Raw genomic sequence first — 15697 nt, forward strand, 5'->3', positions numbered from 1 at the left:
GGTCCTGTTTATATACCAAATTACCAACTTCATTAACATGCCACTAGGGGCAGTAGTCATGACAACCTAAATTAATAGGTCTACTACACACCACCCCTGAACATGTTATGGGATAGCTTGTTCACAGGCGTGAAAATGTGATAAACTTGTTACCAACAACATTGTTCTCTGACAACACATGCTTCCTGCTAAGGTGCAACCTATTCCTTGACCAGTCAAAACAGGTTCAAAGGCCAGTACAAGTCACATACACATCACAATCAACACTAGTCTAGCAGCACCCACCCCTTCACAGTACTGAGGAAGAGTCTCATGACCAGTCTACAGAGGTTTGTGAAATATTTGCAACAAAACTGTAAAGCACCAACCAAAAAAGGTGATCCATCAAGTTTGAAATGAGCTAAATTATGTGTCACCACAACTTTAATAGGTCATGTTCTAGTCATTTCCTGTACTACATAGATTCTGCAATTCTCTGTATGGCACTTGTGCTATTACCACTATAGTGGTATAGACAATCAAATTGCAATAATTTAAATAAGTATTACAGTGTAGTTTGTGCCATGAATAACACAATAACCATGGCAACCAAAATTTAGAACAGTTGGAATGTGGCTGACACTCTCCGAGATACAGATTTATGTTGAGAAGTATGAAGTTTTGTACTTTTGTCATTGAGTTACAACAGGTTAAAAGATCATGCTCAATTTTGAAACCATGTTTGTAGTGCATTTGTTTGCACAAGCACTGTACACTGTCATCACCAGACCCTATGTGAAAGAGCATGCACTGCCAGACTAAATCAGCACCTATTTAAATAGAAATGCCATACCATAGGGCAAAAATTTTCATGGTATTAAATTTTTGTGGATTAGCAAAAATCTTCGTACGTGTAATTTTTGTGGCAATAAATTTTCGTGTCTATTGAACACATAATTTTGTCACTAGCTACCACATGGTTTAGCTCATTAGTTGCTTAGCAGTTTAGTGATCGTCAGCTGCAGCTTATGTTGTTTTCTTTTCATACAGTTGTGCATGACTATCACATTTACAAAGAGTTCTGGCTGGCAAATTTTGGAGAAGTGCTGCCATGCGTCAGGAAAACAACCAATCACACGATTTGCATACTGTTAACCGCTTAAACAATCTTCGCGCTACAATTAGCTTCACATTACGTGTGGGCTGAATAATCACTAATTTTCGTGAATATTGTTTGCACCACGAAAATTATTATCCCACGAAAATTTCTTGCCTTACAGTACGCAATTCCTTTGCCACCAACACACATACTAGTCTCGCGTGGCCAGACCGCTTTTTTCCGTATATTGGGTAGGAAAAAAAGGGTCTGGTGCAACTCCAATAGCTGTTTACTTCTGAGCCGTCCCCACATTCCGGGGATGCTAATTGAATACAAAGGAGGTGCCATGACATCAGTAAGTTAACTAGAGATCTGTTTATCCTTTAAACGAATCTTAATTTGCTCTTTATAGCGTCTTAAAAGTTAATCCTCATCGTGTAACAAGACTCACAACCGGAGCAGGAGTGTAGGAATACTTTATAGTTTTACTGACGTCATGGCACCTCCTTTGTGACCAATGTTATTCAATTAGCGTCCCCGGAATGTGGGGACGGCTCAGAAGTAAACAGCTATTGGAGTTGCACCAGACCCTTTTTTCCCCACCCAATATACGGAAAAAAGCGGTCTGGCCACGCGAGACTACACACATACAGCTTAAAACGCATAATTAACAAATTTAAATAACACACAAGAAAAACACAAGCATCACAAAACACATTTCGAAAGGGATGCTTGTGTTTAATATATCGCACGCGCCGTGGGTGTCCTGGTCGGTCCTGGCGATGCCGGTGTAGTTGAGCTGTGAGTCTTGCGTGACCTACCAACACAACAACACATCGAATCAAACTCAACTGGTAAACTAACCATGAAAAACAAATGAGTAATTACTCATCGCGACAGAACCTTCGAGCTGCAACCGTCACGCTGTCATCATAGATAATGCATGCGTTCCTACTGGATTGGAAACGCCAGTTAAATTATTTTCCTATCCTAGTTACGGTGCGCCAAACATTGGGAAATTTGTTGAGTGGCTGTTTGGCTTTCTCTTGCTTGTTTGAAGGCCGGTTCGAAGGCGTGGACATTCCTTTTACATTGTTTATTGTGTTGCGTTGTGTACTGAACAAGAACACAGCGTGTCTGTGGGCACTGGGAGAAATATTGTTTGCGACAGGTGACAATGGCAGGTACGCACCAGCTAATAATTCAACAGCAGTACTATTAGCCAACTTCTCGTCACCGCATTTACACAACCAAAGAAATGTGTGATACATTGAAATAAATTTTATGCTTCAGTACTGCTCAGCTTGAGCTAAACAATAGCACAAAGTAGTGCTTGTTTTCTGAAGTTTTATCGAGGCAGTGGAAATATACAGTGAAGCAGTGAATATCTAGCTAGCCTACTACACTCTACCTGCTACAAGTGGTGTAAACAGCAGCAAAGAAACAATGCTACACTTTCTGTTTCTTCAGGAAATTTGCACAACCGTTTTGAAACACCATATTTCACCTTTGAACCTGAATTTTCTTACGCTATTGTTTACTGCCCTCCAGCGTCCCTACCCAGTCCAGCCTCCAATTAGTGTAGGTGATAACTAACCCAGCTGTAAACAACAAACACTAATTTGCTGGTTACAAGAACAGCGAAATCTTCCACCTGTCGAGGCCATAAAGTTTACGCGCAGCGAAACGAGGATGGCCTATGACGTCACTACGTAAATAATACGGGCGTTTCCAATCCAGTAGGAACGCATACATTATCTATGCTGTCATCAACTAGTCTCGTGCCCATCCGGGTTCGCGCTAATGCGCAAACACCATGCATTAGCGCGAGCCCGGCTGTGCACGAGACTAGTTATCAACATGCAATCACGCGAGCACCCCCAGCAGGACTTACAGGCTCTGTTAGATCAAAATCAGTATGACCAACTATTTGCTTCTTTCAACATCCGAAACCGTGCTCGACTTACTGCTCTCTCTCACTCATCTGGTACTAGCAGTGGATGGCTCAAAGCTATTCCTCAATCTCCCTTGCTCTGGCTATTCCTGGTCCTGAGTTTGTTGTTGGCCTTCGTTTGTGGCTCGGAATCCGTCTATTTCCACTTTCTCCATTATGTGTGTGTCTTGCTTCCATTGACCAATTTGGTGACCATCTTCTAGAATGTTCTCATGGTCCTATGAGAATTCGTCGCCATGATGCTCTAGTTGACATTGTTTGTCATGCTTTGTCCCAGAGTCACTCAGGAGTTTTGAAGGAACAATCTGTTCCTTATGAAGATAATTCTCGCCCAGGTGATGTGTACCACCCTAATTTTCAGCATGGTCGTCCAGCTTATTTTGATGTGTCTGTTCGTAGCACTACCCAGCCTTCTCACATTTCTTTTTCTTCTTGTGCTGGGGTAGCTGCTGCAGCTGGTGAGTTAGCCAAGGACCAGAGACATCAAGATGCTGTAGAGGAGGCGGGGTGTGGCTTTGTCCCACTTGTTGTAGAAACTTTTGGGTTTTGGTCACTATTTGCGCTTCAAACCCATCGTACCATCGCTGAACGCACCACAGCCAGAAGTGGTGCATCAACCAAACAGGCTCGCAAACATTTGTTACAACAACTTTCAGTTTCTTTATGGACGAACAATGCCCATATGATTTTACGGTACTGGGCTTTGCAGTGCGAGGACTCTGATTTTCCTTTCCCCAAACCCCTGTTGTAATTAATTGTGTTTGTAGTGTAGTTGTAAAGTAATTTGTATTGTAGCTAACTGTATTATTTAAAAAAAATAATAAATTGAAAAAAATATATATCACGCAAGCAAAAAGCGGCGAGCGAAAAAGCGTTATTTGGAATAAGAGAATGTCCATAGATAATACAGGGGTGTAGGAAGCATGGGTGCCATGAGTGCTTGGGCACCCATAAATATTTCCAGTTGCATAACTAATGGGTGTCAGCACACTGTACTATATATTACTGTTTCCTTAAAATATTATTATAGTTATGATTATTAAACTTAAAACTACAAACGAGACTGTAAATTTACAAACTATAGGCACCTGAAGATGTTTTAAGTGTCATTGAGCCCATAAACAGACTTTTTAATCCATGAAAAGTATATTTGAGCTTATATTATAAACTTGGAATAGGGAGCGAATTACAAATCATTCTCTGGATCAGTCAATTTGAAGGGTGAAACTCTAGTAATGGTACTGTGTAGCTACCCATGTATGCAAATAAGAATTGTGGTCAACAAATAATTCCTTTATGGGATGTCAATAATTACATAAAGTCGTCACATATTTCTACTCTATCTAGTGGCTTTAATTTTCAATGGTGGTACTCTCCTATATAACACTTGAAATAATGTATGCCACACACTTACCAAATATATGTTTACCATGTGTGGGCATGCAGTCATATTATTCAACCATGCCAATTGTGCGTGTTTCCAAGCAGTGATGCTCTATTAGAGTGTCACTTAGCCATGAACTGTCCAGATACTTTGGGAAGCCACATGAACCAACAGGCTATTCTCTTACTTTATAAAAGTGATGGGTAAACAGGGGCGGATCCAGGAGCTGGCAAGGGGAGGGGCACAAACAGGTTAAGTTGTAGGTAAAAATCGATAATCTAATCTAATCTAATCTTGTAGGTGGTTGTAGGTAGTTTGGGAGAACCAGATTCTCTTGTTAGTTGCTGCATTTTTGAAGCAGCAAATAACCACCTCTTAGCAGTGTCACACTGTTGGTTTTTGATTGTGAAGTCTTAAAAGTTGTTTTTAAAATAGCAACACGTTAAATATTTTTTGAGGCGCTTAGTACGCACGAAGGTGCTGGGTGACAATTTCGCAGTTAGTTTCACTTTGGTTCGCTTAGGTTTGGTGAATTTGTAATAAATGCTAGTAAAATGTGCATATCTTCATGAGTTTTATAAACTGATCTTGGCCTGACAAAGTTTAGTGCTTTAATCAGAAATATGGCTGCATGCCAGCATGGCTCCTCCACAAAGTGGGGGGGGGGGGGGGCATTTGCCCCAAATGCCCCATCCTGGATCCGCCATTGGTAAACACCACAAACAAATGTTAGATGTGTATAATTTAATGAATCATTCACACCATTTACTATTAAAGCTGTACATTATTATGTCTACTGCCTTATATGAAACCATGCTACTAAACCACCCAACTACATCGCTATGACGTTTTTTAATATATTATTATTTGATAAAATCAATTAAATCACTTGCATATACTACATAAAAACATCCAGAATATTGTCACAGTTCCCATGACGATTAGATCTCCCAACAGCTGCATGATAATCCACCCATGGAATCCAATGGAATTCTATTAATTGAAAGAGCATGAAATGAAACACCAATATGTATGCACTCATACCCAATATTATGGTGGACATAAATCAAGTCGATTACCCAATTAGATGTGTTGTAGAAGCGAGTGAAGACTCTCATCTAAAGAAAAAAAGGATATGTTTGTGTATATGTATTGTATGTGTGTGTACGTGTGCATGGATGTGTGTGTGCGTGTGCGTACAAACAACAGTACACAGCAATTACTATTCAATAACAGCTATCCACAGCTACCATCACCTCTCAAGATTCCAATACTACAACTATGTGAAATAAATGTAGCTGACTTTTACAGCTAGCCTTAAATCAAGAGTTGGGGGAGTGCAGTGGTATGTAGGACACAAACATATGTGACCATCTCAGCAAAACCCCGTATAGTTCACACAGCCCCGAATTTTTTATATTTTTATTTCTCAGCATTGTCCAAGGAATGGTTCACCAAAGTTTCAGCCTTCTGTGGTGAGTAGTTTTGGAATTACAGAAATAGAAAGTAGAGAGAGCAAGGAAATTGATTTATACAGTGACTATACTAAAAATAAACTACAGGCGTGTGCATTCGCAGTAATAACTTCCGTTTGGATTAGTCTACAGAGTTGGAATTTGGCTTACAATGTACACCATGGATTGGCAGATCAACCAAAGTATAGTTTTAGCCTTGCAGTCACTTGCGCATAGGTGTATGAAGGCAGTTTTGTTGAAGAAATGGCAACAATTTTAAACAAATGCACCTGACACGCAAACCATTAGGGCTGCAGAAATGAAACAAAGATTTTCGAACTCTCCATGAGTAGGCGAATAAGATGGTTTATAGTTTTAATCGATCTGAGTCTTCCTTCTTCAAGTACTTGCCTGATAAAAACTTGCTTATTTTTTTCTTGTAGCATGAGCAATTTTATGAATTATTTTTACATTTTGATTTTCTCAATACGCATGCTTGTGTGAATTAAATGGGTTTTCACTGAGACGGTCACATATGTGACCACATCTGCAAAAGAGGTCTAATAGCTTTTCCAATGGTATGTATTTGGCAGTCCATAACTTAACTTGTGTGGGTATGGTATCAGCCTGAAATTTGGTCACCTTACACTCCTAACATAGCACTATTGCTGGATGTAATTTTAAGACAATAGGTTAAACACACGATGGGTTATGACTTGTCAAACTTGGAAATTTGGAAATGTTATAAGACCCCTTTTCACAGATCTGGTCACACTTAGTATTAACAATCTACTTTGACCTCTATGATGATCCTGAATCTAAAAAAGGGCTACTCTGAATGTGTGCTTACGTATTACCAATTAAGTTAGACTTTTATACCGTTCTGTGATGTACGACAACACACACAACAACACACACACACGAACTACACATACTGTACAAACACAATTTAGTCAAATCTCACCTTACACTGTATGTGGTCCCAGTCAATTTATTTTCTAAGACCTAATTAACATCGTTGACATTAAAGGCATTCTAATGGAATAACCGTGGCAAGTGACTGTCATATATGTATGGGATTGAGGGGTATGTCCATACCTTTAGTACATATTGTTGTCCACTGTATGGAAAGGTTGTTGTACTTCTGGTAGAAAACCTGTCTGAGGAATGAGATATTTACAAAGATTAATCATTACTCTCACCCACTCACCTATCAATATTTCATACATGATCACTCCAATTGACCAATATCCAGTATGCCTGTACGATTGTGTTAGAATATAGTCATTCTGCCTTGCCCAGAGGAACACTTTACTACACGTAAACAAAACAAAACAAAATGAATAAAAGTATAGTTAGCTACAACACAATTATGAAACAATGAATAAAATCACAAGAGCATCCACATATTCACTATAACTAAGCCACATTTTTTTAACACAAGGGACCTCAAAGTTTGGTAATGCCAATTATGGGTACACTATGGTATGCATTGAAATATCAATCAAAAACATGTTTACTAAAAAGTCACTGTCATATTTACACAGCACCTTCGAATTGCTGTGTCTGACCGGTTGTGCTGGGCCAAACACTCACCATCTATCCTACACACAACCCACTCACTTTATGGTGTCCACTTGCACCAACTTCTTCGCTCTGTAAGAAAAATATTAATGTCATTGTGGTATTTGATTATTGATAATTAACAAGCTATATTCATTACCATGCCACAGTGATCAAATGCTTAAAATGAAATTTAATTGTAAGCCACACAGTGCATCCATTTGTATACCTTATGGCCTCATATATGCACAAATTGGGATTGTCCACACTTTATTTAAGTATGTAACGGACCAGGAGCCCATAGGCGCCAGCAGACTATGAACATCTAAGTAATCTGAATTTGTCCCTGGCATACTGCATGTGTGTGGTGTAGTATGTACATACGTGTGTGTGTGTGTGTGTGTGTATGCAAGTGTGCCAACCCCCTCTCTGCTATCTTTATGCCACCATTTTATGGCGGCTATAAAAAAAATTTAAAAATTAAAACTAGATTTGGTCGGCAAGCAGTAAGTGACATTGTTGCTGCCAAACATTTGCCTGAACTAAGTGATCAGTGTTGCCTAAAACAGGGACCTTACCATTACTTTTAAAGCAAACCTTGTGATATGTGATTGTGGTATTTATTTACTCATAACTAACAAGCCCCTTAATTATATTCATTGCCATGACGTTACTATTCATGCAATAGAGGCTTGCACATTCTCACAAAAATATTGATCAGAAACCAACCAGCTTCACAATGCAGTGGAACCTTTCTCATACGGACATTTTGGGACCCAGAAGTTTTGGCTACTTTTTGCTGTAATATAGAGGTATTCCTCTTTCAGAGCTAAAAAATGTATTAACCAGACCTGTTGGGACTAAAATTGTTGTCCTTATTATGAGTTGTTTCCTATTGTGTCCTTATTTGGGGGGTTTGTTAAGAGAAGTTTCGCTGCACCTTCACAGTGTATACATCATATTCTAGCACCATAACACTGTTGGGTTAAACCAGGCTTGACTGGTTTCCAAGCTGTACAGTAGCCCATGGCCAGGTTATAGTGTATGAAGTGATAGTCCTTACCATGAGGACTGTAAGACCATGAGAACATTTTCTACTCACAAAACATCCTCCAATAATAACAGTTCACAGCATAATTCATACACAAATACAGACTGTATTTACTTGTTAGGTGTTGGAACTAGCAGTCCAAAATTCTACCTTTACCCAAACAAAAACAGACCACAGTCCCCATTAGTGAATAATATTAGAGTTTTTTATAGGTTTGATTCATTTGGTCTTGTTACAGGGAGTTTTTAAAAATAGTTGTTCCAATACTGAATAAAGACGGGGGGTAGTATTGGAACACTATTTTTGCTGTGGTTTACACACTTTGGATGACACATAAAACAATTATACTCACTCGGGTACCAGGAGTCGTTGGTAGTTGTTGTCTACGATCAGCCTAAGGGAGAAAATCACCAACACCTCTGATTAATGACCTTTGTATATACCTTTTCGTCAAGGACTACATGCTATTGAGCATGGCAACTGGTTGTTAGGTGACTTTATGGTCCCATCATTAGCACCCACATGTTGGCCAATGTTCTTACAGGACTCCAGCATTATCTGTAGTACAGTACATTAGCATATGACATAAATAAGGTTGTGCTGCAACTACTATCCAGGAAAAACTATTACATGAGGCAAGACTATTAGTAAAATACGGTAGATGCAACTTGGTCTCAAACTGTCTGTGTATAGAAATCACCTCACAAAGGAAGCCTTTGTAATTGTGAAAAAAAAGTTAAAAGAAAAAAAAAAGGAGGAGCTTGTTACATGACATAGTCCCTTATAAATAAGACCACTTCTTTACCACAGTGATCCAAACAGATCAGTCCACTAAGGAGGTAACACAGATGGTTATTACGACATCAGAGTAACAGAATAAACATAATCATTGTCATAATCAGACAAGAGGTGTCAGTTATCTACCTTAGCACTTGACCAAATGGCCATAGGCCAAATAATAGCATTTTTGAAGAAGGCAATCCATCCACCATAGTACTCCAGTGATTATACCTGCAGGGGAAGTACCCTTAGCACTTGACTCACCTCAGTAGCTAGATCATAGCCAGCAATACGAGCAGTTCCACTAATACACAATCACAGAGAATGATTTAACAAATAAAAGCTTAGTACCGACACTGATTGCAGATATTCTTGTGCCACTGATTGCCAATAGATATAGAAGAACTTTGTTCACTGCCTAATGGTATTTAACGCCTCACTATAATAAAGTTTTATCTCTAAACTAATGCCCACCAGCAAACTTAAAAATAGGTCCACCCATTGCCAAACCTAATGCGCACTATGCGTACCGTGGTAAGAGGTTACTTATTGTTACCACTATTTTAGACTGACAATTAACAATATAAGATTAGATTTTATAGTAACAACAATATAATAATATATTACCACAACTTCAAATATATAACTAGGAGGATATTAATTGTTAAATAATAGAATAATATACAACACAATATGAATGTATGCAATGTGTGAAAGGAACAATTCTCGGCAACAATATATAATATGTGACCAGCTCTGCAAAAACCTGTCTTATAGCCTTTCTAAAGTTCCAAGTTTGAGCAATCATAACTTCTAATGTAACTGACATATAGGCTTGACACTTTTCTACCTAATAGCAGTATGTAACGGCTATGGTCATGACAAGTTTCAAGTTGATATCTTATTCATACGTCAGATTATGAGTTGATAAAGTTGCACAATTGGAAAGGCTATAAGACGGGTTTTCTCAGAGCCGGTCACATATATTACAATAAATTCAAATATACAACATTGAGCATGACTTTAAGAAATCCGATTCATTACTCAAGAGACCTACAACACATTTTTGTTGTGAATGACGTGACATTGGCTTAAATACATTTGTATCGTTATTATAAAATGTTGTAGTTGATATATAAATGTACAAAATGCGGGACTTATCAAAGGCATCCATTTTTGATGTCAAATTTTCATAGTACTCAAACATGGTTGGTGGTGCATCATCACCTGCAAGCTCTTTGTAATGTTTTGAGCCTTCCTTCTGTGACAGTAAGGTCTCCAAGTTAGGATCATGATTTGAATATGGTGAAACTGATACTTGGATAAAAACCAGCCAATAATCTCCAAGTTCATTAGTGATAAATTCAATCCCATCAATAATTGGATGGTCAGATCTCAACTGGTATAGAATATTCTTTGTAATGTCATCGAGGACTTCATTTACTTGGTTTACTTGAGGAAAATTTAAAACAGTAAGCAATGGATTATCATTTAACAATATGGTGACATCTATGTTATTTCGATCCCACTTAAAAAGGTGTGCTTCCAGCATGTAACCTCTTACTGCAGTATAGGTGGCGATATTAACTTTTTCACTCCTGTTAGACAGCTTAGTATAGAGGTATTCTTTTAATATCACTGGTAATAGGGGGAAGTTAATTTTTATTCTAACCTGATTTGTATTTTCATTATGATTGACAACATAAGTCAAATTGTGTAAACAATAACAGGTTGTATGAGAATCAGTAAGCACTTCCTTATCTAGTGCATGAGTAAGTAAGTAAGGGTTATAGCTTGTATAGGGCTTCAATCGTTTTAGGAGTGGCAATACTACCTCATCAGTAATACCTTTTTTAACCTTCGCAAATAAAATTGCCTCTGGTTTATTAAATGGAAAAAAGTTAACCATCTGGTATCCAAGTAATGCACTTTCAAGTTGATCCACACTAGCTGTGTTGCTAAAGGCTGTTCCCATTCCACTAGATACAGCTATTAAACAACAGCTGGCTGCATTACCTAGATGGATCAAACTGATTATGTCGTCAGCAGAAGCACAATTTTAGCAAAAAGGTCCACAATTTTAGCATACAAGTCCAGTTAAATTAAGTGCTTCGAGTAGCTAGCTCATTCAGTGCTTGTAATGCAATGCAAGATCGAGATACTCTAATAAAGCAGTCAACCACCCTAATAGAACAATCACTCTAATAGAACAGTCACAATTACATTTTCTTTTATCGTGTAGGCTAGCTACTTAATTTATTTACAAAACCATATTCGTTGTCTAAACTAAAACTTTCATAATATAAAATTTTTGGTGGGCAAGCCCCTCCCATGCAGAGCCCATAAATAGCATCCATGCTTCAATGCACAATCCAACAGAGCGCTCCATCTTTCCCATCAGTCTTATGCACTGTGACATCCCAATATATTATAGACACAGACGGTATAATCACAGATGGTATAATTACAGTAACAGTAGAGATATTTCCCAGATGTCATCCACATAGCTGGTCTTGAGCTTACCTAAAAATTGTTATTTTTATTGACTGAAATGCCACTAAATTCAACCTTTTAGTGCCTATTTTCAAAAAATTTCCTGGGGGGGCATGCCCCCAGACCCCCCTAGTTTCAGCATCCATATAAAAAGGGCCTCAAAAAGGTCCACTTTTCTTCTAAAAGAACCTACCTAGATAAAAGTCTGCTATGGCCCTGGAATAACTATGTTTTCGTTTGAACAACAAATCTTATTAACCACATCATGGCAGCAAGTCAACTAAGGTTTTTAGACTTCTCCGACATGGAGCACTACAAAAAAGGAATAGATTTCCTTGTCTTTTGAGGTCAAGGAATGGTAGTAGAAAGGTTGTATTTCCACTACCTTGATACAAATAAAGCCTGTGGTCCGGTCCATCATTCATCCTTAAACAGTTTGCTGTGGAAATTTCTCCTATCTTACAAGTCATTTTTACACAATCACTATCTTCAGGCTTACTACCATCAGATTGGAAAAAAGCAAACATTTGTCCAGTCTTTAAGAAAGGTAGGCGTGATGAAGCAAGTAATTATAGACCGATACCCCTTACTTCTATATGCTCAAAAACAATGGAACACATCATTTTTCACAACATAATGAGTCACCTTAATGCCAATGACATCCTAATAGAAAACCAACATGGCTTCAGTGCTGGTCATTCATGTGCTACCCAACTCATTACCCTAACAGAAGATATTCTACATGCTCTAGACCATCAGAAACAAGTTGACATCATATTGCTTGATTTTGCTAAAGCTTTTGACACAGTTCCACACCAGCGATTACTTACGAAATTACAATACTATGGCATTAGAAACAATACATTTAACTGGATCAAAACATGGTTAACTGATCGGACACAATGTGTACTTCTTAATGGCAAATCCTCAACCCCGTACAGTTACATCAGGGGTACCACAAGGAACAGTACTTGGTCCTCTGATGTTCTTGTTGTATATATTAATGACATTATCAGAAGTATTTCATCACCACTACGGCTGTTTGCTGATGACTGCTTGTTATATAGAGTAATTGATTCCCAGAATGATGCTTCTATCCTTCAGCAAGATCTTGACAGACTATCAGAATGGGTACACATATGGTAACTTAGGTTTAATGTATCCAAATGTGTTGTAATAAGATGCACCAGATCTCAGTCACCTATCATTCATAACTATGAACCGAACAACCATACCTTAACAATTACTGATAGACATACATACCTCGGAGTACTCTTGGATAAACATTTATCTTGGTCACCTCATGTATCCAAAATAACAGGAAAAGCATCCAGAACATTAAACTTTCTTAAGAGAAACCTCAGTAAGCAATTGTTCTACACAAGTGAAAGCAGCAGCATATTTAGCAATGGTAAGACCACAACTGGAATATGCTTCAGTAGTATGAGACCCTATTTATAACAGTGATGTACATAAACTTGAAAATATTCAAAGAAGAGCAGCAAGATGGGTATTGAAAGATTACAGTAGATACAGTTCAGTTACTTCCATGCTCCAACATCTCTCCTGGCCTGAACTTAAAACTCGACGCAAGATAACCAGACTGCAGACATTTCACAAAGCACTTCACAACCAAATTCCCTTATCTATTCCATCCAATTATCTTCCAATGACCAGAGAAACCAGGCAATATCATCAGTACCATTTCATACTCCCTACAACATCTACTACAGCTTACCAAAAAAGTTTTTTCTCCAGAACAGCTCAAGACTGGAACTCGTTGCCACAATTCCTAATTGATTTAAATGACTCTGACTCTTTCTCAGTTAACATTTCTAATTATTGTGGTAATGTACAATTGTGATTTTTTTTTCCTGGGCGCATCAGCAGTGCTGGCTGCTCAGTAATAATAAATTTAAAAAATAAAAAAATAATTCAACAATCACTTCATATAAAATATGGCTTGAACCACAAGAATGCCTGCCAACTGTCACATGCTGGTCAAGGATGAAGACCATTATTGACTTGTTACTTTACAGGAAGACTTGTGATGAAACTGAAATCTCTACAGGATTACTTGTACAAGTACTTGCTATACTGATGTTTTAAGTGTAGAATTCCATCATCAGCTCCCATTATGTTAATTCAGTAAACACCTTTGGACCAAGAATTTTATAAAGGTCAAAGGTATTTAGGGCTATCCAGATGATGCAGGTTCATATTAATGTTGATTTCCTCTCATGAAGCTCAGCTCAGTCTCAATCTTAGCTTCATGTGAGCTAGGTATGAGGTATATTATAAAGAGAGCTAGGGAATACACAGATTGTTACCTCATGCACTCCTGTTTGATACAGTCGATAAATGCCAAGAATGGCTATAGCAAAAACAACAAAAATATTGACAGGATATGTAGTTGAATAAGAGGTCATGATCAGGACAATGGTAGATATTATATGCTAACTTTAATATTTATGAAAAGTGGTAAGTGACTAAAGTGTAGGCAGTACTGGAGTAGCACAATGTTGGTCACCGCAATTATATTTAATTATGGTCAATTATTACAGGATAAAGCAATATACTACAGGTACTCATCTGCATGTCAGACCACAGAATTGTCACATGTCAGACCACAGAGTGGTCACAAGCTGTCAAACTGTCACTTATGTAATTAAATTTATGTATTCACAGGCTTTAACCTTTCACAAGTCCCTAGTGGGATAGCATTTAATAAATGGCATTGTTTATTTACGATCTTTCTTATTACAAATATACGTAACATATCATTATAGGCTACAGATTTTTTACTATATGTACAAGTATGTGCATCCCTACAAAAACGACCATCCTTACTAGTATGATAAAGGTACTTACAATACGATATATAACCTTAATACCACTATAAATTGTTCTATTTCTACCTACTGCCTTATCAAAAGATTGGTCCCACTCTCTTTCAAAATATGTACAATTAAATACATTAGGATATCATTCATGCATTCAGTTTATTATAAATTATTCGGGAATAGGACACATCTTAGGGCTAGGGGTTTTAATTGTACATATTTTGAAAGAGGGTGGGACCAATCTTTTGATAGGACAGATGTGTCCTATTCCCGAATAATTTATAATAAACTGAATGGTATCCTAATGTATTTGTCACAGCTCTCCTTTGTACTATTTAGCTTCCTATAATTAACCTATTTACATGGTCCATCACTACTGCCTCAGGAATGTCCTCTATGTAAATTGTCTGTAAGATAATACCATTAACAAAACTGGGGATGAAATAATATGCTATACCTTAACACTTCCTGTGTACAATCCTTTTCAGATACCCACCCTGCCTGGTCAGTGGGATAATTCCTCCACTTGACCAGGAATTGTCTCGGTTGGTTCTTCTGATGAATAAATCACAAATATAAGGGTGTATAGCATAAACATATGCATACCTTCTTGTTAGTGGCTAAAACCCTTTCTACTTCATAGTAGACCGAGTGGGTATCTGAAAAATTAGTTGCAGCAACAGTAGCAGTGGTACATGTACCAACAGTGGTGGTATCGGTTTCAGTAGCAACGGCAGCAGTGGTGGAGGTAGTGGTATCTGTAGCAACAGCTGTGGTAGTGGTATCTGTAGCAATAGCAGCAGTAGCGATGGTGGTGGTATCTCTTGACTCAGCTACATCATTCTGTACAACAATTACATACATGCATGATTTAAAATACAACGTTGAATGAGCTATAGCTATTTGACCAATGACCATGCATAGTCCTGAGTATAGCTAATCTATAGCCATAGTTTTCTTATTTGTTGGCATTGGACATCCATGCAAAAGCAGAAATAAGTGGTTGCCTTGAATGTCATATTATTGAACATAACTATTACTTATTTGATCACCTAATTCAAAAGGTCTCTAAGGCAAAATATCTAGGAATAACATTT

General features: G+C 37.9%; 1 protein-coding gene and 1 long non-coding RNA gene across 13 annotated transcripts in view; both read right to left on the minus strand.

Annotated features, from left to right (window-relative positions):
- Nucleotides 1-5289: 5289 nt before the first annotated feature.
- On the minus strand, nt 5290-9648 carry LOC136244684 (uncharacterized). Of its 2 annotated transcripts, XR_010695521.1 has the most exons (9): nt 9409-9648; nt 8928-9315; nt 8837-8878; nt 7494-7526; nt 7081-7184; nt 6969-7030; nt 6835-6905; nt 5461-5534; nt 5290-5409 (listed from the first exon to the last, which is right to left on the minus strand). It is a non-coding gene; the product is annotated as an uncharacterized lncRNA (long non-coding RNA). The 2 variants fall into 2 exon arrangements; XR_010695520.1 differs by having other exon boundaries at nt 8928-9644.
- Nucleotides 9649-14502: 4854 nt separating this feature from the next.
- LOC136244396 (integumentary mucin C.1-like) overlaps nt 14503-15697 on the minus strand; it is a 36034-nt gene continuing 34839 nt past the window's right edge. For 10 of the 11 annotated variants that reach the window (XR_010695220.1, XR_010695219.1, XR_010695223.1 and 7 more), the window contains 3 exons: nt 15207-15443; nt 15058-15155; nt 14503-15007 (listed from right to left, as the gene is read on the minus strand). Coding sequence is in view for 4 of the 11 variants with exons in the window: in XM_066035977.1 (XP_065892049.1) it covers nt 14995-15007; nt 15058-15155; nt 15207-15443 (348 nt within the window). In the remaining 7 variants the exon portion in view is untranslated. Of the gene's footprint in view, nt 15008-15057; nt 15156-15206; nt 15696-15697 lie in introns of those variants that run through there. The other variant, XM_066035976.1, reaches the window with a different exon arrangement.

Source organism: Dysidea avara, chromosome 14, assembly GCF_963678975.1.
Source record: "Dysidea avara chromosome 14, odDysAvar1.4, whole genome shotgun sequence".
Taxonomy (NCBI): domain Eukaryota; kingdom Metazoa; phylum Porifera; class Demospongiae; order Dictyoceratida; family Dysideidae; genus Dysidea; species Dysidea avara.